Source organism: Dipteris shenzhenensis, chromosome 5 (assembly GCF_047967505.1).
Source record: "Dipteris shenzhenensis isolate YYH24624 ecotype China chromosome 5, Dip_SZ_1.0, whole genome shotgun sequence".
Lineage (NCBI taxonomy): Eukaryota > Viridiplantae > Streptophyta > Polypodiopsida > Gleicheniales > Dipteridaceae > Dipteris > Dipteris shenzhenensis.
Window position 1 is genome coordinate 14,077,458 of NC_141600.1, and position 25,198 is coordinate 14,102,655.

General features: G+C 43.9%; 1 protein-coding gene across 2 annotated transcripts in view; it reads left to right on the forward strand.

Annotated features, from left to right (window-relative positions):
• Nucleotides 1-13,781: 13,781 nt before the first annotated feature.
• Nucleotides 13,782-25,198, forward strand: part of KEA3 (K+ efflux antiporter 3) — a 62,854-nt gene continuing 51,437 nt past the window's right edge. For both annotated transcript variants that reach the window (XM_087374599.1, XM_087374600.1), the window contains exon 1: nucleotides 13,782-14,492. In XM_087374599.1, coding sequence (XP_087230725.1) covers nucleotides 14,421-14,492 — 72 coding nt within the window. In that variant the 5' untranslated portion in view covers nucleotides 13,782-14,420. The remainder of the gene's footprint in view (nucleotides 14,493-25,198) is intronic.

Sequence of the window (25,198 nt, forward strand, 5' to 3'; positions counted from 1 at the left end):
CTGAAATACTTGGGCGGAAGTGTATTTAAAAAGAAAGTAACTTGGTCATCCTCGGATTTGGGAGGACCAGTTGTGGCAATATCAACAACTAACCGCCGGTAATCTGCTAGTTTAACCTTGACATCATCGTCAGCAAGAATCTGGAATTGTTGGAGATCATGGTCAAAATTGATGCGACGAGTACGATCTCGAGCTGCATAGCGGTCAGTGAGATGTGCCCATCGCTCAGAGGCAAGATCAAAATGTTGTAATTGAGAGTGAAATTCAGGTAAAAGACCTTGCATAATTTCAACAATGGCAGTGGCATTACGATGTCGCCACGAACGAACTACCTGAGGAGGATAAACATGAGGATCAGGTGGCAATTCAGTACCTTGAACGAGTTCCCATAGGTCTTGAGAATCAAGCACATGGCGCATGAGATTTGACCATGTGGTATAATTAGACCCATTAAAATGAGTCATATCAGTGAAAGCATGTTTGGCTGTTGCAGAGACAGGGTGAGGGGAAGAAAGAGAATGATAGGGAGAATAAAAGAATTTGGAAAAGGTCCTGAGGGGGAGGGATGAATATGAGAGGCGGGATAAGACATGAGAGGTGAAAAAGAGGCAGCAGGAGAGATAGAGGGAAATAAACTATAAGAATCCAGTGGCATGGGAGAAGGAGGAGGATGAGAAGCCACTGGAGGAAAGATGGCAGCGGAAGAGATGAGAGGGATGGGAGGGAGGGAAGAATGTGAACCGAAAGCAAGCTCATTGTCAGATGCATTTCTCCTTTCTCGTCTGCAAGTGTTCACATGCATGTATGGATCTGTGTCCTCGTGATTACTTGTTCTTATGCCTTGCATAATAGATGGAGTTGCACTAAGGGAATAGGGCAACATACCTTGCACTGATTCTTGTGGAATAGGCACTGTCGAATAATCCAATGTTCTCATGCCGTCCTGTCCTCTTTCGTTAGGGGATACTTGTTCTTCATTGGCACCGAACTTGAGATGTTGCTCAGCTTCTTCTGAGTTGAATAGAGGTCCTTGTTGACGTATTGGAGAGAACCGTGGAGAGGTAGAGGCACGAGGTGTGTGGGTACCTGCTTCAAGTTCCTTCCATTTCTGGAATTCAGCAAATTCTTTAAAGAGTTTAAAGAGGTATTCATCACCTTCAATCCTTGCAGACTCTCTCTCGACATATGTCAAAGGTGGTGGTTGAATAGAGGTCGATTCAAGCTGAGATCGCTTCGGGGAAGAGGGAGAAGACATCTTCAGGTGATGATTTATCTTCCAAGCTTTCCAGATCAAGGCTCAGGTGTCGATTGGCACACCTGACTCTGATACCATATAAAGAAAATACTTGGAGACAAATAAAACAATACTGAAGACAATTAATGGCTGAAGAAGATATATATATCACAAATGGAACTCAGTACAAGTGAAGATATGAGAGAAGCTCTGGAGGAAGCAAACGTCAATCCTGACAATTGTAGTGGACTTCTGTACTAGCTCCACAAGTTGGAACTGAACCAAATCCGAGACAGCAAACTGTTGCAAGGGTTGCTGCAGATTTGGAATAGAAAGAACATAATCTGGAGCAGAAGGTGGAGGTAGATCTGGAGCAGAAGTTGAGGGCAGATCTGGAGTAGAAGTTGAGGGCAGATCTAGAGCAGAAGTTGGGACAAATTTGAAGCTGAAAAGAAGGCAGATCTGGAGCAAAAAAATTGGAGCAGATCTGATGCAGAAAGGAGGGTAGAACTGAAGTAGAAAGGAAGGCAGATCTGGAGCAGAAAATAGGGCAGATCTGGAGTAGAAAGGAGGGGCAGATCTGAAGCAGAAAAGGAGGCAGCCAGGAGGCAGAAATTGAGGCAGCAGAGGAGGCAGCCAGGAGGGAGAAGTGGAGGCAGCAGAGGAGGCAGCCGGGAGGCAGAAGTGGCTCAGGGTGTGCAGGTACCACTGGAGCTGGAAGAGAGGAGATACATGAATACCTAGCCCCCCCCTTTAAATAGGAAGGGGCTTTGAGTCGGTCAACCAATAGGTTGACCGACCTGGTCAGATTTGACCGACCAGGTCAATCTGGTCGGCCAGATCTGGTCGGCCAAATCTGGTTGGCCAAATTTGGTCAGTCCAGAAAAAAAAATTTTAATAATTTTTTTATTTTGTTTGACCTCTAAATCGGGGCTTTTGACAGATCTTTGTTCGTGGATTTTGCCTCCGATCCGGGGTTTCTTTGACAGGGTTCGGAGAGTCACCAGTGGTGTTTGTACCTGTTTATCCTGTCCTCGAGAATTGGAGATTGCCTAGCTTAACAGGGCCACATGAGTCCTTGCTAGGTGGCATGCTTCATGCAACAAAGAAAACAAGATATCACCACACAAAGAAAGTTGGTATGTGTCCAAAGCAAAGCAAGTATTTAATGCTACATTTACTAATTTGTTGCATTAAATGCAAGGAGAGGTTCTCCTTCTTTTTGCCTATCAACCTACAAGAATTGACACTTGACCCACACATGGTGAGGTAAAGAATGGCAATAGGCTACATGCACATACAAAACAATCACTTCATCCCAATTCTCTTTCTTGAAATATAACAAATACATTAGCAAACAAAATTTGAATAATAAAGCACCCACCCTTGTGTATTCTTGCAAGCCAAGCTTTTAGGCGATGGCTTCCATCCCACACAAAAAAAAACTTCCCTTTCAAATCTGTCCACTCCTTAAGCTCTCTTTCAAACTCTTCATTCACAGGTTAGCACCTGAAGCAAAAGCGGAGCATGTGTTTGCATGTGTGAAAAAGAACCCCCTTCGAATAACCATTCAAGATACATCCCTCAAGGCAAAGGAGTGAAAAAAAGCTTCCAAATGGTACAAAAAGATAATGTTGACTTACAAAATCACATTAATACACTAAACACCCAAAATTAACCCTTAATCCCCCACATCCTATAAAAGCAACACCAACCCCCCTCATTTCTTTCCCCACACTTGGATCCTACTCGCTCTATGGATTGTTGGTGAGATAAGGAGTGAGAAAAAGAGAGAGAGCTCATATTTTCCCTTCATTTGCCTTTTTAGACCATTTGAGAGTCTCGAACTCCTTTTATGTTTCAAGAGAATGAGAGAGAGCTACGAGCATCCTATCCTATTGCTAAAAAGCTAGAGCTCGCAAGTTGAAAGGCTAGCTAACAGAGAGCATCTTTTGCAATAGAGGCTTATACGTCAAGCTAGGGCTCCTTTGGCATCTCTACTACAATGACCTACAAAGCGACTCATTCACAGTAAGGCCAACCAACTCATGCTTCGAGCTACACCCCCAATGACCTACATCTTCATCCCAAAAGCTTCTACATGCTTGGATCCAATAGTTGCAGCTCTAATGACACGGCCCTACAGCCCTTCATTGACCCAATAGCCTTCAACTCCTCGCCTTCCAACTGCGCTGCTAGCAATTCCTGCTCCATGCACACGGGCTTAATCTCTAGCCTACGTTCACACCCAAGTCTCACAGGGAAAGTCACGAGTCATCGCAAGTAGAGAAGGCAACTTCACAAGATTGGTAACTTGATACAGCACAAATTGCACAACGAGCAATGACCTATCTACTATAGCCTCAGCACCACATCTGTGGCTTTAGCACACTTCATTGACGACAACGCCAAGCTTTAGGACAACTCCACCGTGCTCAACAAAGGGATGGCTCCATCAACGGCTTTACCGCTAGGAGCTACATGCGAAAAGCCACCACATCAACTTGATTCACTGATGACCAATGCTTAAGCACCTCCACGCAATGTGATGGAAAAGCCACGCCTCCAAGTACTCCAAAAACCCATCGACGAAATCTGTGAGATTCCATCGGAACCTCCAAAGATTACGTCACAGGTCACCCAACCTTATCACCAAGGGTTGGCTAGTCTATTGACACATGTGGTGGCCTCGGAATTTGACGTGTGGCAACACAACCATCTAACATGTGGCGAATCCACACATGCATTATCACCACATGGCAAGTCTATCCGTCATGTCAATAGGGCTGGCCTTGGTGACACATCATCAGTGCCACATCAACCCCATCCTACCACGTCATCCAGTTAGCCCATATTAGCACCATGTCATCTAGTTAGGCCATGTCAATACCACGTCAATCCCATCCTGCCACATCATCCAGTTAGGCCATGTCAACACCACATCACCCAAGTGACACATCATCATGTTGAGTCAGCACTACCACATCAACCAATCAAAGTCAAAGTGCCACATCAGCTTTAACTAGTCAATGTGCCACATCAGCACATCCATGTCATCTGCCATGTGGCATTGACCTCTCACAGGCATAGTTACCCCTCTGCAGGCACACCCTTCGGACACCATAGTAGTGCCCCATAGGCACACCTCTTGCCAGGCACAGTCACTGCATGTTAACACAGTGGCCACATCATCATTTTGCACCTTTTTTTGCCCCTCCACCTAGATCAAGCAGTATCTCTTAATCCAGGAAGAATTTGAGGGCACTCCAACAAGAAAAAATGCTCAATTATTTGTGCTCTACACGCTCCTCACATAACACATACATTTCAATGCAAGTATCATACACTTTTGAGCCTCGGTGACAAATCCACTTCTTGCACGCACATCAGCCTGTACATCGAAGCATCTGACCCAGCACTTAAAACAAACAAAGAAAATGAATTATTTGTTGCTTTTTCATCGCTCGACGATTGGTCTAAATCTAGTTCAGAGTGCATTAGATCATCCATAGCGGAGAGAACTCCAAAGCAGCCAATTGAAGCCATGCCAAAAAATTCCTAAATAGTTCCTACTCAAAGTCAGTCCCTTCGCTCACATGCAGTTTCACATCATTACATTTCTTGAAACCTGACGTTCCATAGTTCAATGAGAGCAAAATTCAGAGTGTTTAAAGGTATTGATCGATTGTTCAGTGGGCAGATTGCACATGATTTGATTTCACACACACATGCCATCATAGTTCCTACTCGAAGTCAGTCCCTTCGCTCACATGCGGTTTCACATCATTACATTTTCTGAAACCTGATGTTCCATAGTTTAGTGAGCAGACTCCATAGTGTTTAGAGGAATTTATTGATTGTTCAGTGGGTAGATTGCACATGATTTGATTTCACACACACATGCCATCATTGTAAAGCCTATTTGGCTATTTTTTGGCATTGTGCACATCATTCAAGCCCTGTAAAGCCTCTTGGCTATTCCCGGCATCATTTGCCACAAGCCTTGCAATAGATTAGATTATATATTGCAGTTCTATCTTCACCGATAGCTCAGACTTCAGTTGATACAGTCAGTGCTTTGCAGTTGATTCAGACAGTGATTTCACATATGGTTTGAGTACATTTCTTGCACCATGTCTATGACTAGCAACCTCAATTTGGAGGCATTTGCTAAGTTAGAAAACTCCAATTACGGCACATGGAAATATCGAATGGAGACCATTCTTGTACTTCAAGACAAATGGGAGTATGTCGATGGGACTACACTTAGACCATTAGAGAATCTAGCCAGCAATAGCTCTACTCCACTTGTTGCCACACAAGATCTACAGCTACACCAACAGGGGACCAACAATGACCGCACCTTAGTAGCTGATCTTGCCATTGCTTGAGCACATATCATTTGATCAAGCAAAATGTCCAAGATGTCATGTTGGGACACCTCAACACAGTCAAGACATCAAAAGAAGCATGGGATATGTTCGCAGCTCTTTACGAGTCCAAGAACACTTCCAGGATTCTCACACTAAGAAACCAGATAAAGTAGAGTTTCCGCAACAACAATGAAACTGGTCATGCTTACATACTCAAAATCAAGGATTACAACAATCAACTTGTTGCAAGTCATCCTGAATGGACTAGGAGAGGGATACAAGAATGTAGTCTAGAGTATTGCCATTCAATGGCAAATTCTGACATTGGGAGAACTACAATCAATTTTACTTGGTGAAGAACTCAGGACGAAATCCATTCATGCATACAAAGATCATTCCAATGATCAAGCATTCACAGCTTCAGATAGAAGCAGAGGCAGCGATAGACAATTCCAATGATGTGGTCATCATCAACACCAAAGTTAGCATCAAAGTCAAAGTTAGCATCAGCAACATCAGCATCAAAATCCAAGAGGAAATCATTCCAACCAAGGAAGATTCCAAGGACGAGGGAATGCATCCACCAATGCATTAATCATTCAGTGTAATTACTATCATAAGTTTGGGTACTATGAATGAGATTGTCGCAAGAAGCAGTACGACCAAGGTGGTCAATCCAGTAGCAATCGAGGGAATTTTCGAGGAAGATGAAATCATTGTGGTGGACATTCAAGTCACAAGTTTGTGAAGCATGTTGCTTCAGTAAACAAAGCAAACCAAATTCTGTAGAAGCACCTCTCGAGCTAGAGGTATTCTTGATTTGATACATACAAATGTATGGGGTTATATTGAGACCCGCAGCATCAATGGGCTGTTTTGTTGCGTGCTGGGCTAGTTCACGAGATAAGCTAACAATAGCTCCTTGGAGATTCATAGTACTCTACCTAGGCCAACTTGGGGCTGCACTTCCAAGCACTAGGGCTATGGATAGCACAAGAGGTTGGTCATCAGTCCTATAGGCGGCCTGTATTATATAGACAATTCACTGCAGTAGCAGTGGCCTCTAAGGAGCGCTTGGAGCAGCTTGTTACTTTCATCGATGACTACAGCAGATATTGTTGGGTCTACGGCTTAAACCAAGCACCCATAAGTTGGTACAATAGAATCAACAAATATTTTGCTAGCCTGGGATACATGAAATCCAATGCAGATCATACTCTCTACTACAAAGTTCAAGGGGAAGACATCACTATTGCACTTTTATATATAGATGATCTGATTGTGACCGGAAGCAATGATAGCTTCATCAAACAGTTGAAACAAGACTTATCTGCAGAGTTCGACATGAAAGATCTTGGAATTATGTACTATTGTCTTGGAATTGAGTTCTAGAGAGATTCAGGTAGCACCTTGATGAGTAAGCTAAAATATGTTGACAATCTACTAGAGAAGTTTCATATGGTAGGTTGCAAGATTGTAGCCACTCCCATGTAACAAAGTTTGAAACTTACAAAAGATTCAAAAAAGCCTATATTCAATGATAGATTCTTTTGGCAATCATTGGATCTCTTATATATCTGACTATCACATGGCCAGATATTTGTTATGCAATAAGTTCACTAGCACAATTTATGTCAAGTCCAAAACAATCTCACTGGAATGCAGCCAAAAGAGTCTTGAGATACATTAGAGGTATAAGAGAGTTTGGAATAGAATACAAAGAATGTCATCTAAGGTTGCATGGATACTATGACAATGACTATGCCGGAGATCATGAGACTAGGAGATCCACATAGGGATATGCATTTTTCCTTGGTCAAGGTGCTATATCATTTTTGTCAAAACAAACAACCAACTATTTCTTTGTCTTCAACTGAAGAAAAATATAGGTCACTCACTACATGTGCATGTGAGGCTATATGGCTTAGAAGACTATTGTTAGAAATAGATTACTTTGATGAATCAAAGCCAACAACAATATATTGTGATAATCAATCGACTCAAGCATTGGCCAAGAATCTAGTATATCACCCAGGACAAAGCACATTGATGTCAAAGAGCACTTCATTAGAGAAAGAGTGTTACTTGGTGATGTCACACTGCAACATTGTGATAGCAAAGAGAATGTTGCAGACATCTTAACCAAACCACTTGGCAAAGAGATTTTCAAGAAGCACTAACAAGCTCTTGGTTTGGACTCAGAGGAAGGACATCCCCATTAAAGGGGTGTGATGAAATGTAATGCTTAGTCCTTCTTTGATTCCCCAGAGTCATCATCTTGAGGGAAGGCCTACTTCATGATGTTGATCTTGAGGGAAGGTGTTGAGAAACCATCTCAACATCATGTGTTAGATATGTGCATATCACTAACCCAATAGAGTGCTATAAAGGAAAGGGTTAGATGCCCTAACCCTAACCCTAAAAGGGTTTGTAGATATTCTATATTTTCAACTAAATCTAGTGTACAGTTAGTCATTTGTGGTGTGCTCTCTAACTGCTCCCTCTCTCCTCATCTCCACTCTTCTCCTCTCCCCTCTTAATATTTTGTCAGGGTCTTAATCACAAAGCTCAAGGCTTTGGACAAGATCTTGTAAGCAGTGTCTAATAAGGTGATAGTTCTCCACTGCTTGATATCAGATCTATCTCCCCCCTTCAAAATGAGGCATATCTAGCCTCGGTTCAAGCACTGCAGGAGGGAGCCTAAGTAAAAAATCTCTTGGCAAGCCAGGCAGAACGGAGTGCATATGTGCTCCCAAAAATAATAGAAAAAGGTCGGTGGGGCCAAGCCATCCTCCCATGGCACTTTTGAGGAGGGAGCCTCCCAAAGCTTCTCATCTATCAATGGGGACTCTAGTTGTCTACTCAAGCTCTGTGGGACAACCACTATAACCTAATGCAAATTGCCTCTTGAGATATCAGAGCCATCGGTGACTCCTCCTGTGATTGAAACAACTGCTGTTAAAAATCTGTGGTCAGCTCAAGGGTCCATGTGCATCTGTCCGTTCTTGTCCCTCAGCCTCTAAAGTTGATTCCCAGCTAACCACGACTCAGTGGTATGGAAAAACTATTTGGAAACCCTATCCCCTTATTATACCCAACTAGCCCTAGAGGAGTGGTACGAGAACTTAGCTTGACGAGTCTCGTGGCCTACAAGTCAAGCCGCACGCTCTCATATGTATCACTGAGCCATTGGGAACTTAAGTCTTGCTCTCTAAGCCCCTCAATGGATGCCAAGTCTTTTTGCAATGCTCTCTCCCTCGGCTGGAGAGCATGCATTCGTTGAAGGTCCTGGGATTGCATCTCCTGGCTACTCCATGGATTGTATCAACTATCCACGGTGCCCAACCCTCTTTGAGCCCCCCCCCCCCCCCCCCCCCCACGTGGCTGCCTCCAGATATTGGCTACTACCTGTTGCTAAACCTCTGCCTCTTGTAAGAGATCGTCTAGAATGCGAAGCCCTTTTGGGGGAGTCCCTGATGAGGCTGCTCTAGGTGGAGTACAATTGGAGAGTGATCTGACATAGTGGTGCTTGCTAAGATGCCCGTGGAGCCTGCAATGCCTAGTCCCCAACATAAAATTTGTCGAGGTGCTCCAACAAGCTGTCATGCCTCCTCTGTCCAAAAGAAAAATGAAGGTTTCTAGGAATACTAGTAAACTCTGCCTCCCTCTAGGGGTCTCTACCACCACTGACCACGAAAATAAACTGCTCCCAAGTGCTCCTCTCTGTTGCTTGCATCTCAGGAAAGGAGGATCTACACTGTTCGTCCTCTATGAACTCTAGATTGTCGAAGTCACCTCCAATAATCCAAGAGTTAACCTCTAGAAGACATTCTGTCAACCATCCCCAAAAAGGAGGGCAACACTGCCTACAAGTGGGCACATACACATTCAAGATCCCGATTTTGGACTTAGCCCCCATCCAAACTGCCCTGCCTGCAATGAGCTTGCCTCTGGGGCTATTGTCTTAGAGATTGAAATCTAGACCCCACCACTTCTGTCTATTACTATAGTGACCAAACCTCTGGGCCCTTACCTAGGAGGAGGTGGTGGTGACATCCAATATTTGCTGCTAAGAATATGTGCTCCAAAAAAAAAAAGAAGAAGAATATGTGCTCCTAAATCAAAAGAAAATCCATATCCCATCCAACCACTACTCTCTACAACTCTTGTTGTACTTTGGCTAACTAGGTGCATGGTCGTGGAACGCCATGCATGTTCCAACTGACCATAGTCCAACTCATGAGGAGGGGTGGTAGAGAACAAGCTCACCTGTCTAGGAGCCTGCTCTTGAGAATCGGATGTCAGTGATTTCAAAGGGGATTTGGAGGGGGTGTAATCTCTATCTGTGCATTTATGTACCAAGATCATGACCGGTTTTATGCCAACCTTCCTGCCCACTGCAACATGAAAGAGAGATCTACCCCAAAAGGCTCAATGCACTGATTCAATGTTTAGTAATGTGATGCAGTGTCCAGTGATGCAATTGTGTGAGTACTACCTAGGGTGGCAGGCGAATCACTCTAACTGCCAACCCAAAGCCCAGCCTCTTTGGAGTAACATCGAGCTAAAAGTGAGAAGATGCCCCATACTTGAGCCAGAGATCCACCCCATATGGGCCCATCCAATCATCCATTATATCATATTATCCATCATGGCATCAAACATCGTCGGTGTCCACTTCTCCATACCTAACCCAAAAGGGATGCATGTGGGAGGCAACCACACTAATTCAGCCCATCTAATCATCCCTTTGCAAAGGATTACAATCATTGAAGAGCACGTCTTCAAGCTCCAGGTTACAATCATTGAAGAGCACGTCCTCAAGATCTAGCCCAAACAAATAAGACCGGTGGTTTTGTTTTTGGCGTTAAGCTACTCAGGAGACTCCTTTTTCTAGCAAAAAACAAAAAGAGTGTAAAGGAAGTCATTCAATAACTACATGGATATTCTGATAATGATTATGCCCGTAATCATGAAGCAAGAAGATCAACACAATGATATGTAGTTTTCTTAGCACATGGTGCTATTCTTGGTTATTCGATAAACGACCAACATTTTCTTGGTCCCCAATAGAAGAAAATGGGCCTCTTGCTATGCATATATTTGCTATCTTCATGTTGAATTATTAACAAATCCAATTGTTGTTGATGATGTAGATTGATTTGTTGCATGGTTCTCTTCATGAAATGTCAATGCACTTTTTCTTTGAGACTAACGTAATGTAACATCTAATTTATATTGAAGTAGTAATTGATTTTGATTCTCTTTAGAGGTGTCATAAATGTTGACACTTTGAAATTAACTATTGTTGTATCTTGCATATTTTTTGACTTTTTTGAAATATCATCTTGAACATTCCATTGTCTTCGTTGAACATTAGATATTCTAAGATAGTGATAAAGAACATTTTGATATCTTTAAAGTTGTTGTGACATTGGTTTTCTTGTATCTAAGTCCAAGATAAATTTTCAACTTTATTAATGAATACTATTGTGCTTTCCTTGCATATCAAACTACTTTCATCTTTTGCATGCTTTGCATAGTCATATATTGATGTAAAGTGGCCCTAAGTTATTGAAAATTTGATAAAACATAATAAAAAGGTGATATGATTTGGAAAAATCAATGTGTTCCAAATCAATACCATGTTGAAAATGTGAATTAGCATACTTATTACTAAAGGCTTTATAGAGTGCATTCTTGCACTCAAAGTGAATATTCCTTACGAAAAGAATGGAGGTAGAGTTGGGCATGTAAAAGAACTAAGTCACACACACTAACATGAAGTGTGGAGAAGGAGAGAGTTAGAGACACCAATTCGACTAATGGTACACTAAGTTGTATTTTGAACATAGATGCACCCCCATATACTCCACAAGGACTCTTTTTGAGTATGCATTTACAGATGATGATTCTAGGATTGCTCTTTCACATGCCCTTAATGGGAATGTCCTTCATCAGGGTCAAACCGAGCACTCAACAATACTAGTGGAAAAGATCTTTTTTGAGTAGTTTGGTAAAAATGTCTATAACATTATCTTTGCTTGCACAGTGTTCTTGTGTGATATCTCCATTGAGCACTCTTTTATGGATGACATGATCTCTAACATCAATATGCTTCATCCTTGATTGATATAGCCAAGGCTTGAGCTAATTGATTATCACACTATGTAGGTGACTTTGTTTTACCAAGTAATCTATTTATGGTGACAAGATTCTTCTAAGCCGCATAGCTTCACATGCACATGTTGTGAGACTTCTTCAATTTCGGCCATCTAAGGCTGACAAAGCCCCTTGCTTTACAACAACATATGAACTGGTCTACATCTTCATTTGAAGCAAAGTGGAAATTTGTGTATCCTTGCTTAAGAGAAAGTGTAAAAGAGTTTGTGATGTGACATTATACATAATTTAAGAGGTGGATTGCTAAAGTAGACTTTAGCAAATTTAAACAAGTGCTACTCATTGATTTCATCCAAGGCCTATAGGTGCATACATCAGAGGAACTAGAAATGTTACAAGATGGGAGGTAACCTTATAATAAAAACTATAAGAGTATTTGCAGGAATCATAGATAAACTATGTGATGAAACTAAACCTTGTGGGTAAGACTTTGAGAGTTGAAATAACAAGTGAGGATGAGAGCAACACAGAAAAGCAAAGGAGACATGTGTAGGGCACAAGTTTTTTTTTTCTCTTTCTTTATAGTTTGTGTGCAAGTTTAACATACTACAGATTGGAGGCCTTGTGTAGGGTGCAAGTTTAACATGTTACACATTGGAGGCCTTGTGTTGTGGAGGCAAGTGAAAAGATGGGTGATGACAATGAGAGCTATAGGGAGACCCAAAATTGTTATGTAAAGGGGAAAGGCACCTTAAGGTTGTCAAACATTGTGGTGGTTTTGTGGAAAATGGGAAATTCGACATGAAGGTGGCACATGGTTTCCCACCTTTCTATTTTTTCCCCACTCTCTTGAAGTCAATGGTTTTAATGGTTTCAAGGAAAAAAGACTTTGGGAAGGATTGGAGGGTTGAAAATGACATAAAATTCATATTTTCACCAAACATTATGATATGTAACATGGGGGATTAGTTTTTGTCATTAAAACTCTTTTCCCAGCATGCCATTAAGGCTTTAGAGCCTTAGCACATGGATGGGACTAGCATGAGTTTAGGATAGGAATCTCATTACTCTCATCCTAGACCACTTGGACTAGGATGGGAATAACAACTTCTTCACCCATCCTAGACCACTTAAACTAGGATGGGAATAGCCACATTTTCTCCCATCTATGATCGTGCTTGGAAGACGTGGAGAGTTAGAATGGGATCCCCTTTTTTAGGGATTGGAAAGCATAGAATGATGCCACGTGTCCTTGTCCCCACCCCCTAACCTGATGAAATGATACCTTGTGTCCTCTCTCCTCCTTGGTTAATAGCACATGGTGGGAAGGGAAGAGGATAGAAATACAATTGAATATGGATGGGGCCAATTTTTACTTTTCCACCCTATTTCCCCACATAAATGACATGATGCAAAAAGGGTTTTTACGGGAAAAACTAATTCTACATGTTAAAAATTTAGTGCAACCGCTAGAATTTTTGTCATTTTTAACCCATAGAAGTCTTTTTTCCCACAAATCTATTGACCTCAAGAGCTCAGTGGTTTTGTGGGAAAACAAGATGCTTTAATGAAAGGAAGTATAGTTGAGGCAGCACTAAAGAAACACAACCTTTAATGCCTATTAAAAAGTACTTTCTAAAATGGCCAATGGTCTTACCTTAACGAAAGAAAGAGGGGTTGAAGTGGAAGGTAACCCTTAATGAACTTATAATAGGTTAGGGTGAGGGTAAACATATTAACGTAAGAACAACAAATATATGAATTTGTACCATTGGATATATTCTAGTCTGACAAAGCTATATATAAATCTAACACAATATGGAAGGCCAAAAAAAAAGTCATGTTGAGCACAAAAGAGAACATGAAGGATGAATTGAATTTTCCCATTTCCTAGAAAGCTACCACAAAGTGATAAGGGAGGGAGGCCCCCTAAATGTACCTTATCCAAGAAGGGAGAGGAAGGAGAGGGGTGTTGAGTTCCAATGTTGCATATAGAAAGAGAGCCCAAAAAGAGAGCCTCATGGTCACCAAAACACATGGTGATTGAGCATCCACGACTATACACCTTTATCCATTTACAAGGCCACCACTCAACAAACCCATTTGTATCTTTCTATCCCTCTTCATCCCCATTTCATCAATTTCTTCTTCACCCGTCTCTCTCACCTCATTGTTTCATCACCCCAACCCCATCAACACTGTTGGCTTGCCTACTCCTCCCCTCATTTCGCTTTTCTCCGCTTCACGGAAGTCACTCTTCAGCTCTCGGTTGTAAAAAATCGCTCACCCGAGTGTATGTCTCTCGGTAGCCTTCGCATTGGAACCATCCCGATCAGCTGAAATTGATGCCAGTTCTGTTGCCTGCGTAGGTTGTTTGTCAAGATGCAACGTCGCACCGTTGTGAATTGGTCTAACTCAGCCAACTTTCGATCCATCAGTGACCTTTTACGTTCCCGCCCACGTTCGTTGGATTCACAGCAATTAAACTACCCGTGCACCCCAAGAATCAAGGTTCCTTGGAAATTGGCTAATGGAAGACCGATACGAAATATGCAAAAATTCTGAAGTTTCGATGTGGCTGCGTTTTCGCTCTATCAACAACAATAATTTATGAAGACTCAGAAATCCGTTCACACTTGAGGCATGCAGCTTTCAATTTCCTCATTCACGAAATTGATAAAAAGGCAGTTATGGTGGGAGATGTCGGAGCTTTTCAGAGTCAAAAAGTGCTGAAGTGGACACCAATTGAAGCGGTTATCCTGGTATGCGCGATGACATTTAGAAAGACAGTTAAACTTAGTTTGCGATGGTGTTGTAGTGGCTGCTTTTGTTTGCGGTTTGCTTGGTTTGACATAAGACACTCTTAGTTGATTGCTGTTATATTTCTGCGGTCAGGGAACTGCATCACTTTAATGCACTTCCTGAAGTATCATACGATTAGCCAAATGCCGGAATCCCCTTGTTTTCTCTTGTTATTTAGTTTTTGTGCTCTTTAGTAAAAAGCTATATACTAGGTTGAATGGTGAAGCTCCTTATTTTCTACACCATATGGAGCTTTGCTGTTTGCCTTTACAGGCAAGAGGCTATTTTCATCGTCTCTCGATACAAGGAAATTTAAATAAAATTTTGGCAACACTTAGCTGCATTTGTCCTCACATTCATGTCAAATGTTACAAACATGTTCAAAAAGCACCATGATGTGACCAGGTGGTGCTATTATGGGCTGCCGGTTGTGTATAGGAGAACTCAGGTGGCTGAGCTAAAACCAAGGACTGAAATCCTGTAACATAAATCACCACAGCAAGATGTGTAGGTCTGACATTTTCATGACTTTGGATGAGGTAGTAAATTCATTGTCTGAACTTATGTATTTAGTCGTCTCAACCAAAAGTTTGAATTGGATTGGCCTTAAAGAAAACCTTCACCCTCCAAAAGAAAAGGAAAATTCCTCTTTTGATGACAATGCATAAACACTAATCATGAAAAGCTTTTAAATTGGTGTTCCTTCCTGTTCTCTCTATAAGGGAGGCTCTGTGTATAATTTTGGAAGTTGAAAAGTCTAGCAAGAGGGGGGTTAGGGGCTGATGCTAACGTTGTAAGGAAAAATAGGGTCAGAGTGGCCTTTTCAAAATGCAGAACCATCCCTCAAACCCAACGCAACGTCCCACCCTGCCTCCCCCCCCTACCCTGCACTCTGTCTACGCCTCTTTCCAATCTATGTTGAAATGACTACGAGGAAAAGAGTTTGAGCAGGAGGAGCAGGATGTGAAAGGTGTGGTGGCTTGTAAGAAAGCAAATACATGCAGCTACGTTTACGTTTAGATGGCATCTCCCTATCACAGGCCTTGTAATGGAGAAGCCTCCTACTTGGGAAAACCTGCCTAGAAGGCCCTGCAAACATCTAGCAGATCTTGGGGAAAGATTAACACTGAAATGGGTATGCAAAATGAGCACAATGATCTTCACACTCCTGCTGCCTTAAGGGCTTCAGTGGATAGTGGATCAGGACCATAAGGGCCTGTATTTATAGGGATAGACCACTACTTCATATGGCTGTTTGCCTGCTGGACTATGCTGACAAGGATATTGCCAACCCTGGTCTGTTATAGACCCGACTTGGGTCAGATCTGCCTAGATCTAGAATGGCCGACCCTCCCAGACCAGGCCTCGTCCTTGTCCTTGCAGTGCCTATAAATAGGCCTATGGGCTGATCAAATCTTGCCACTAGTCTGTTGGAATAGGGATGGTCACCTCCCCACCTGTAAGCCTGCATATGAGGAGTGCAAGGGGGGGTAGACCATAGTATGATAGGTTGGGACATGGGGCTGCCACATGGGCAGCACATGGGCTGCCATGTGCGCTAGTAGAGAGAGAGGGCAAGTACCTGGCAGAGGAGATCCACCATGGAGGGAGATCTGGGAGAGAAGGTTCCAGATGCTGTCCATGGTTGGGGAGGACAGACTGCACAGGGAAAACCAGCAAGCAAGTCTTGGATGACATCAGCGGTGATATCAGCATCTGTACTGAATGCCATGTCAGCTTGTACGGACTCTTCCGGAGGCTGGCAGTGACCTGAATAGAGGTGGATCTGTAGCTGACACAAAGGGCAGGAAGCATGGGTGTGTTGGAGGGCCTATAGGCCGGGAAATCAGGCTGGACATGGGCGGGCCTGCCTGGGCCAGTTGCAGCCTGCCATGTGGCCAAGCAGGGCCAGCCAAAGGCCTGGAAGTGTGTGGGCATTATAGGCTGCAAAGAAAAGTCGGTGGAGGGGCTGTTTGAGTCGGCCAGAATGCCCCCTTGCTGGTTGGTTTTTTGGTAGGGGATCAGCCCCTATAAAAGGGGCCATTTGGGGCCTCATTCTTCATCACTTGGAGCAGCCCTGTGAGGAGCAGAAAGGAGCAGCAAGTAGCCATCCTTGGGCCTACATTCAGGAGGTGAAGGAGACCTACAATAGGTAACAAACTTAGCTCAAGAGTGGCAGCCCACCTAGGCTGGCTTTCCGGACAGCAAGGTGGAAGGGATCTTTGGACACAAAGTCTACATAGTCTTAGTGGAGCATGCGGGCTCATAGATCTAGAGGTGCCAGGCATATAGTAGGAGAACATTTTGGTAATGCGTTGTGTCAAGTTTGTGAAATATTTAAGTGCTGCTTCTATATTTGTCTTGGATGCACTGTCTATTCTAGCTTTCACACACACATGAATGGTTGTGAAGTACACACATTGTATGAAGTTTGATGCCATAGTGAAACACTTCCGCATGTAGTTTCTGGGCTCATCTATCAATCTTCCATTGTGGGATACCCTCTCATGGGATTTCCAATTTCTAATAGGATATCAGAGCCCCGACGGAAGTTCTTGGTAAGTGGAGCCTGAAGGCAAAGACCTTGCTGAAGGATGACCTTGATTCGTTGTTCAGAGGAATTAGCTTCAAGGTATGAAGGATTGTATCCAAGCGGGAGGCGCAAATTCAGGCAGGCGTCTGAAGGATTGTACCAAGGTGGGAGGCTTAGGTTTAGGCAGGTGTACAACACTCTAAACTCTTTACCTCTTTCAGTTCATTATCATGGCCAATGCATACTAGATCCCAAATTTTCATGGGACGGGCAAGCTCGATGGGACTAATTACCCGTTGGATGGACAAAAGCAGTAGAGCCTAACCCACCTTCACAGCCACACTCATCCACGTTCAAAACACCCGAACAACACCATCACAAGGCAAAAGGCATCCATTCAACATCCTTCTCTCTATAGGCCTCGTGATACAACTCACACTCTGGCCACACTTTCTCCAGAAGCCAGACACCCTCAAACAAAAACCCAGTGGACCACACAACTCAACACAAGCTCTTAGTGATTGAGCTCAAGCTCACAAAGCATACGAAGACATAATGCATCCAATCCCACAACTCATTGGACAATCACCCACAAAGTGGCCACAATCATAAAACTTTTATATTTCCTCAAAGATCGTCAACAAGCAACAATAATGATGCAACATGCCATTCTTTACTCATCTCTGCCTTCAAGCTATAATAGCTACCTTATAGCTATTCTCCTACTCTCTAAAGAAGAGACCCCCTCTTCACATGAAGCTTCCCTAGCATGCTAAACTCACTGATCTCTTCCATGGCTCTTCTAACCCATGCACTAGCAATGCTTCACTTCCACCCAGCAAATTCCAGCCTGAATGTCCTTCACGATAACCACGTCGCCATATACCTCCCAACCACAACCAAGTACTACAACCTCCTCTTCTGTACTCACACAGCATCTGCGATGCCTTTCTCGTTCTCGTGAAGATACCCAGCAATGCGGCTTCACTCATCATCACAAAGCCTTCGAAGTCCATCTACTTCAAGCTTGCAGTCGTTGAGATTCCATAGCCAAGTCTCCTAACCTTGAACAGGAGCGTCAACTCGTAACCCAGCATGCGATCATAATTGCGCCACAACATCTCCTTCTGTGTCGCCAAGCTCTAGCATCCCATATGAACAACCAACTGCTACAGCTTCCTTTCCTAAAAAGCAACTATCCGCTACCCGGCTATAGAGTATAGCCGCTTCCTGCACTTTTCCATCTTACAAAGGACACAAAGCTCACAACCTTCTGTCCTATTTCTGCACTCCTCCCCTTCAGTAACGACACCTAGCCAAATCTCTGAATGTCTTCAGTAAATGCCACCCGCACCATAGAGCTCGTCATCACGGAGCACTTGGAGTCCATTTGTGCCAAGCATGCAGTCGAAAATCCACATCTCATCACGTACGTATGCCTTCACATTCCGGTTTTAGCTTCTTGCTCACACGACCTTCCATCCACTAGGAACCTCTCTTGCTCACCGAAAATTCACGAAGATAGTTGTAGCGACGACCATCCTCGTCCATCTACCATCAATTGCTTCTCCTTCTAAGATTCTTCAAGATCTCACAGCTGCTACCCTTCGTCATCACGAAGGTCCTTCCACGCTTCAGCTTCAGCGCTCGTGTAGTGGCGACCATTCAACCATCTAGGAGCTGCCAGGTGCTCCCATCAAGTCACCTCGAATCCTCCTGTAATTACGTGCGTCCCCTGGCAAGAACCCTTCTGATCCTCAGGCTCCCGTGAGGCAATGACTCCCTCTTCCAAACTCCTTCTTCCATCGTAGAGACCCCCCTGAGGCATCATCGACTCCTCCAGACTCCCCGTGAAGTCGCTCTCCTTCAGCTTCTTCCCTTGCTCATGGAGCACGGCCTCCCTCCTCAAGGCACTCCCTCCCTTCCTTTTTTAAACTGCCTTCCCCACACAGCTGTCTGTATCGTGTCGTCACTTTCATCCAGAGGAGCCTCTCTCCTTCACGTGAAGCTTCTAAACCAGATCTCCCTCTGTTCATGTGTCTATCCTCCCGAGAGCCCACGTACTCCCTCCGGAATCCTCCTACAAGCTGTCCTCTCCGCGTACGTGACTTCCTGCCAGCTTGTCGACGAGAAGCCTCTTTTCTTTTCACGTAGCATGCATGGTCTCCTTTGATTAAAGCCACGTCATGCATTTCCTTTTTCACCACTCTCCCACTCTTTCCTTCAAACTATACCAAGGCAATTAGTGCCTATACTCCTACCTTAGGCATTAATGCACATAACCTGCTAACCAGCATGTAATGCTCAGTTCCCCACAGACTAACATACAACCATGAAGCCAATCCTGACACACTGGAAGCAAGGCATTTCAACAAAAAACTCATGCTTTCTTGCACATATGGCATTGGACAACCATGAAGAGTACATATCATCCCACAACAAAACCTCGTCACACTCTGGCCATGCTCTGGATTAGCTTGGTGCTCCTTCACTGCACTTCATTATCTCCCAGAAGTCCTTGTAGAAGTGTCTTCCATCTCACGACAATATATCTTCAGTGTGGAGTCCGTCATGAGGCCACCCACAGCTCATTTCCACAACCAGCTAGCTATGTACATAGCTATGCACTCACCCAGCAACATGCAACAAGTGAAAAATATTTTTCCTTTTTATCCACACATCTCTAGCAACCCCTACTCTTCTGCTGTGACATTCATGTCCAGCAGCTAAAGAAAAACATCAGCAAACCACCTGGATCAAAACAAAGCAAGCTAGTGCTCTATGCCTCTGCTTTCCTCCTCCCGGATCAAAAGGATAACTTTGAACCCTCCACTGCCAGATATGCATAATCCACCATCCTCCTGGATCAAAAGGCATCAACAACACACCAATTTGATGTAGCCACCAGCTCCCTCCATATATCCACTTCCTCACTAAGCCTCCAGGATCCCATATCTTATCCTGCCAAGATATTACACAACTCCACTGGCTATCAGCCGTCACACTTATATCATGAGTCTTGCCCATCTTCACATGAGCTACATCTTTTGAGGTCACAACCTCACACACAAATCTCACGGGCACAACCAGCTCATAATCTGTGATTAGGGACTTCTCAGCATACCCTATTGCCTCAACCTTCGAAGCTGCAAAACTCAACCCATCACATGAATTATCAAGATCATCAAGAAGAAAACAAACATCCTTCCCACCTGTAGAATGCTCAAACATATTAGCACACTCTTTCTTGTCATTGCCCACCACACATGCAAAATCCATGAGGGTATCATCAAGTGGTCTCCTTTGATTAAAGCCACGTCATGCATTTCCTTTTTCACCACTCTCCCACTCTTTCCTTCAAACTATACCAAGGCAATTAGTGCCTATACTCCTACCTTAGGCATTAATGCACATAACCTGCTAACCAGCATGTAATGCTCAGTTCCCCACAGACTAACATACAACCATGAAGCCAATCCTGACACACTGGAAGCAAGGCATTTCAACAAAAAACTCATGCTTTCTTGCACATATGGCATTGGACAACCATGAAGAGTACATATCATCCCACAACAAAACCTCGTCACACTCTGGCCATGCTCTGGATTAGCTTGGTGCTCCTTCACTGCACTTCATTATCTCCCAGAAGTCCTTGTAGAAGTGTCTTCCATCTCACGACAATATATCTTCAGTGTGGAGTCCGTCATGAGGCCACCCACAGCTCATTTCCACAACCAGCTAGCTATGTACATAGCTATGCACTCACCCAGCAACATGCAACAAGTGAAAAATATTTTTCCTTTTTATCCACACACCATTGTGGAAAATGAAGGCCCAGAGCCACTTAGTTTTGAGGGAGTCGTGGGGAATTGTGACGGGGACAGAGATGTTGTCTTAGGCCACCGTGATCACCCCAGTCACATCGACGACAGTAGCGGTGCTGACACCAGCAGACCCTCTTTTAGTGAGGTCATGGCAAATCGGGGATGCGGAAGCCTTGGCTATCATTGTGGGTACGATGGTGGATATGGTGCTTCCTCACATACAGATGGCGGACTCTTCTTTCGAGCCTTGGACAACATTAAGGCCCAAGGGATATGTATGAGCTCAACAACGAGGCGAGGATCTTGGACCTCGAGACGGAGCTATATGGCATGAGAATGGATGAATGTGGATTGGTAACACATCACCAAGATGAGGGTGGTGCGAGATCAGCTAGCGCAGTTGGTCAAAGGACGAGCTCAACCAGGATGGCAAGGCTGTTGTTGGGAATGCTCCCCCGGAGCTACAGTAGTTTTGTGACTACAAGAATTGTAGGGTAAAGGGTATCACCGGTGACTTTCGAGGAGCTGGTTCCATTGCTGCTGCAACAAGAAGCTCGGAAAAGAAAGTATGAAGGTAGATGAAGACAAGAAGAAGAAGAGAAAGAAAGAGAAGAATTGCTTCTATTGTGATGAGCTAGGTCATTTTGTGAAATATTGCAAAAAGAAGAAGGCTGAAAAGAAGAAGAAGGGTGCGAGAGGAGGCAGCTTAGTTGGTGGTGAAAGAGGGACTCTTCTTGGTGGCAACTCTGCGTGCTGCTGAGAATGAGTGCCTGGAGTCATCTGGGTGCTTGGCTGGTGTTGTTGAAGGAGAGGGGAATTATTTGATAGGACCTAAGGACTCAGGGTCAAATGGACGTTGTGACTTAGAGGGGGACAACACAGAACCACAAGAGGAGCTTCACGGTCTAGGTAATCTGGATTTATGCCTAGGATAGCATGTTGTTTGGTTGCAGACCTAGCCAGACGAAGGATGGGTTGAAATAGACCATGGGAGCTTGGTGCCTAGAGGACTTCAGGTTGTTCACCCATTATGAAGGGGAGAGTTGGAGGATGCTGGTTTCAGAAGTGCTTGAGTTCGAAGGTGGGTTTGTGACTGAAGGTGGTGGTGCCATTAGGTGCTACCTTGGATGGATTTGTGTACCAGGCTGGTGTGCGAAAGTGGAGCCGGACCTGGTGGAGCAGGAGCCACTGGTTGAAAAGCTAGGAAAACGCTATGACAACACCGGAGTGTTCTAGTGGGCTACTAAGCCCTTGCTTTTGGCAAGATACAAGCCCTTGCTTTTGGCACAAGCCCTCCTTTGAGGCATCTTCATTCTTTGTTGAGCTCACCTTGCAGATCTCCTTCTCATCTTCATTTTGAGTCAAAAAGCTTCCGCTTCCATCGATTGGAGCTTCACTTATGTTCTCTTGAGTGTTTGTGTGCTTTGAGAGCTTCCTTCTTTGTGTCCTTGAGAGGTTTGAGAGACAGTTTGAAAGGATGTGAAGGAATGAGAAAGGAAGGTTCTGCATCATCTTCTTTTTCAAACTGCTTCTCCATAGCATACAGCCACTCAGCCTCTTGTGAAAATATCCCTACTTTCTATAGTCTCTTGCTATAGTATCTTGATGCCTTGTTGTGTTACCTTTAAGTGGCTAAGTTAGCATTAGTGCTGTCAAAGTCCATATTAATGTTGAATCACTGACATGAGATTGCTATGAGATAACATGGCAATTTGGCTGCTCACTAAGCGAAGTTCGGGTGAATACAGAACACCTAAAACTGGTGCGAAAATCTAAGGTTGCCCGAGATGTCACCTTGGCATTTTCCGCAGTAAGTGGACTCTCGCTTCCAGTCTGAGCATCCTTTGTAGGATCATTAGATGATGAAAGAGCAAGTGCAAAGAGTCGATAGATTCAGCCGTCACGTCAACTAGAGTAGAGAAAAGAAAGGGTACAAAATACTTGTACCTAGACCCTAGGACTAAGTGTCCTAGGTGTCACATAGGACTAAGTGTCCTAAGTGGCCTAAAAGGCACTAAAACTATAAGTGCCTATCATACCATGGCCTATAGGGCATCACTAGAACCACCAGAAGATGGCCTACAAACCCCCCTCCATGGGATGGGCTGAAGTATTATGGAAACGTCTCAGAATACCTGGTATTTTCTGATCATGGTGGCACATGTTCATCCAAAAGGATATAGCCACCTATGAATGTACAAGGGATGTCAGATCATGTAACAAAGGGAACCAAGTGTAAAGCCTGTCAGAAGACTTCGAACTTGGGACGAGGAAGTGCCTTTGTAAACATATCTGCTATGTTGTCCTCTGTGGGAAGATAGGACAACTCTCTGTCTCCTGCTGACAACCGCTCCTGAACATAATGATAGTGAACTTCAATATGCTTGGTACGCGCATGAAACACTGGGTTACGCGCAATGGCCAAAGCACTCTGGCTGTCAATGTAGACCATAGTGGAGGATGTATGGCGAATACCAAGATCTGTAAGTAACTGGCGAAGCCAAACACACTTTACTGTAGCGGTGAAAGCTGCCCTGTACTCAGCCTCACAGCTAGATGTGGCAACTGCTGGTTGCTTCTTGCTAAGCCAAGAGATACATGAATTGCCAAGCAAAAAACAATTGCCGGTATGTGATTCTCTGGTGTCGGAACATCCTGCCGAGTCACTATCCGTGTAAGCATGCATGGTAAGTGAACCCTGATCACCATAGAAAAGGGCTAAATCCTGAGTGCCTCTGAGATATTTGAAGACTCTCTTTACTGCCTGCCAATGCTGTGAACTGGGCATGTGCATGAATCTGCTGAGCTGAGATAGTGCATACTGTAAGTCAGCTCTGGTGTGACATAAATAAATAAGGCATCCAACAGCCTGCTGATAAAGAGTGATATCACATGGTGGGCTCCCATCATTAGCTGAAAATTTGAAGTCAGTGTCCACTGGAGTAGAGATTGGCTTGCAATCCTCGAACTGAAAACAATCAAGGAGCTGTCCAATGTACTTGGATTGTGACATTATGATATGACATCATGATACCCCCCTCAACATGAGCAAACTAAATGCCCAAATAATAGTGGAGCTGGCCCATGTCTGACATTTCAAAAACCTGCTGCAAATCAGCCTTGAAAGCTGCAATATGCTGAGTATCTGGGCTCGTGATGAGCATATCATCCACTGCAATATGCTGAGTATCTGGGCCCGTGATGAGCATATCATCCACATATAAAATTAGCACTAAAAAATCAGATCCACTCCCACGGACATAAAGAGTGGGTTTTGTGAGGCTATTCTGAAAACCAAGAGATAGTAAATGTGCATGAATTTTGGCATACCATTCCCTGGGTGCTTGCTTCAAACCATAAAGGGCTTTTCTAAGCCGGCATACCTTGTTTTCAGAACTAACAACCTCAATTCCGGGAGGTTGTGTGACATAGACTTCTTCCTGCAGATCCCCATGAAGAAAAGCAGTCTTGATGTCAAGTTGGTGCACTTGCCAATGGTGATGGGCTGCAATGGCAATGACACATCTGATGGTAGTAATCTTGGATGTGGGAGCAAATGTCTCCTCAAAGTCAATGCCTTGTTGTTGGGCATACCCTTTTGCAACAAGATGAGCTTTGTATGGATCTATACTGCCATCAGATTTCCTTTTTAATTTGTAGACCCACCGAGTACCAATGGCATGCTTGCCGGGAGGGAGATCTACTAATTCCCATGTGTCATTTTTGGCAATGGATTGTAACTCCTCTCTCATTGCATCCATCCACTCTTTGCTGTCAAAAGCATCTTTATGGCACAAAGGCTCTTCATTGCAAGCTGTAGCAAGGAGTGCAAACTCAAAAAAGTGACCATGCATCTGTCTATTCCCTGATCTTGTCCGGGCAGCAAAAGGCTGATCTTGTTTGCTGTCCCTCAATGTATCAAGAAGCCATCTGGGAACTTGCCTTTGTCGTCTATTGACAGTTCTTTCTTCAATCACTGCATCATGACTAGTGGGATCATTTTGTGCTGGAAGAGAAACCTGCAAATCAGCATGGGGTAGTGGCTGATCATTGCTTGTTGGAGGGCCTGCAGGAGGCTCATGTTGCTGGTCAAAGTCTTCCTCTAAGGAAGGCAGAGGTAACCAAGAGTCAAAGGCATCGAACATGTCAACATCTGGCTTAGCTTTGCAGTCCACAAGAGGAGAAGCTGAATGTTCAGCAAAGATTACATCTCTACTGACAATAATCTTCCTAGTATTTGGTTGGTATAACCGATACCCTTTGCTCTCCTGGATGTAACCAATAAATATGCATTTGATTGCCTTGTCGT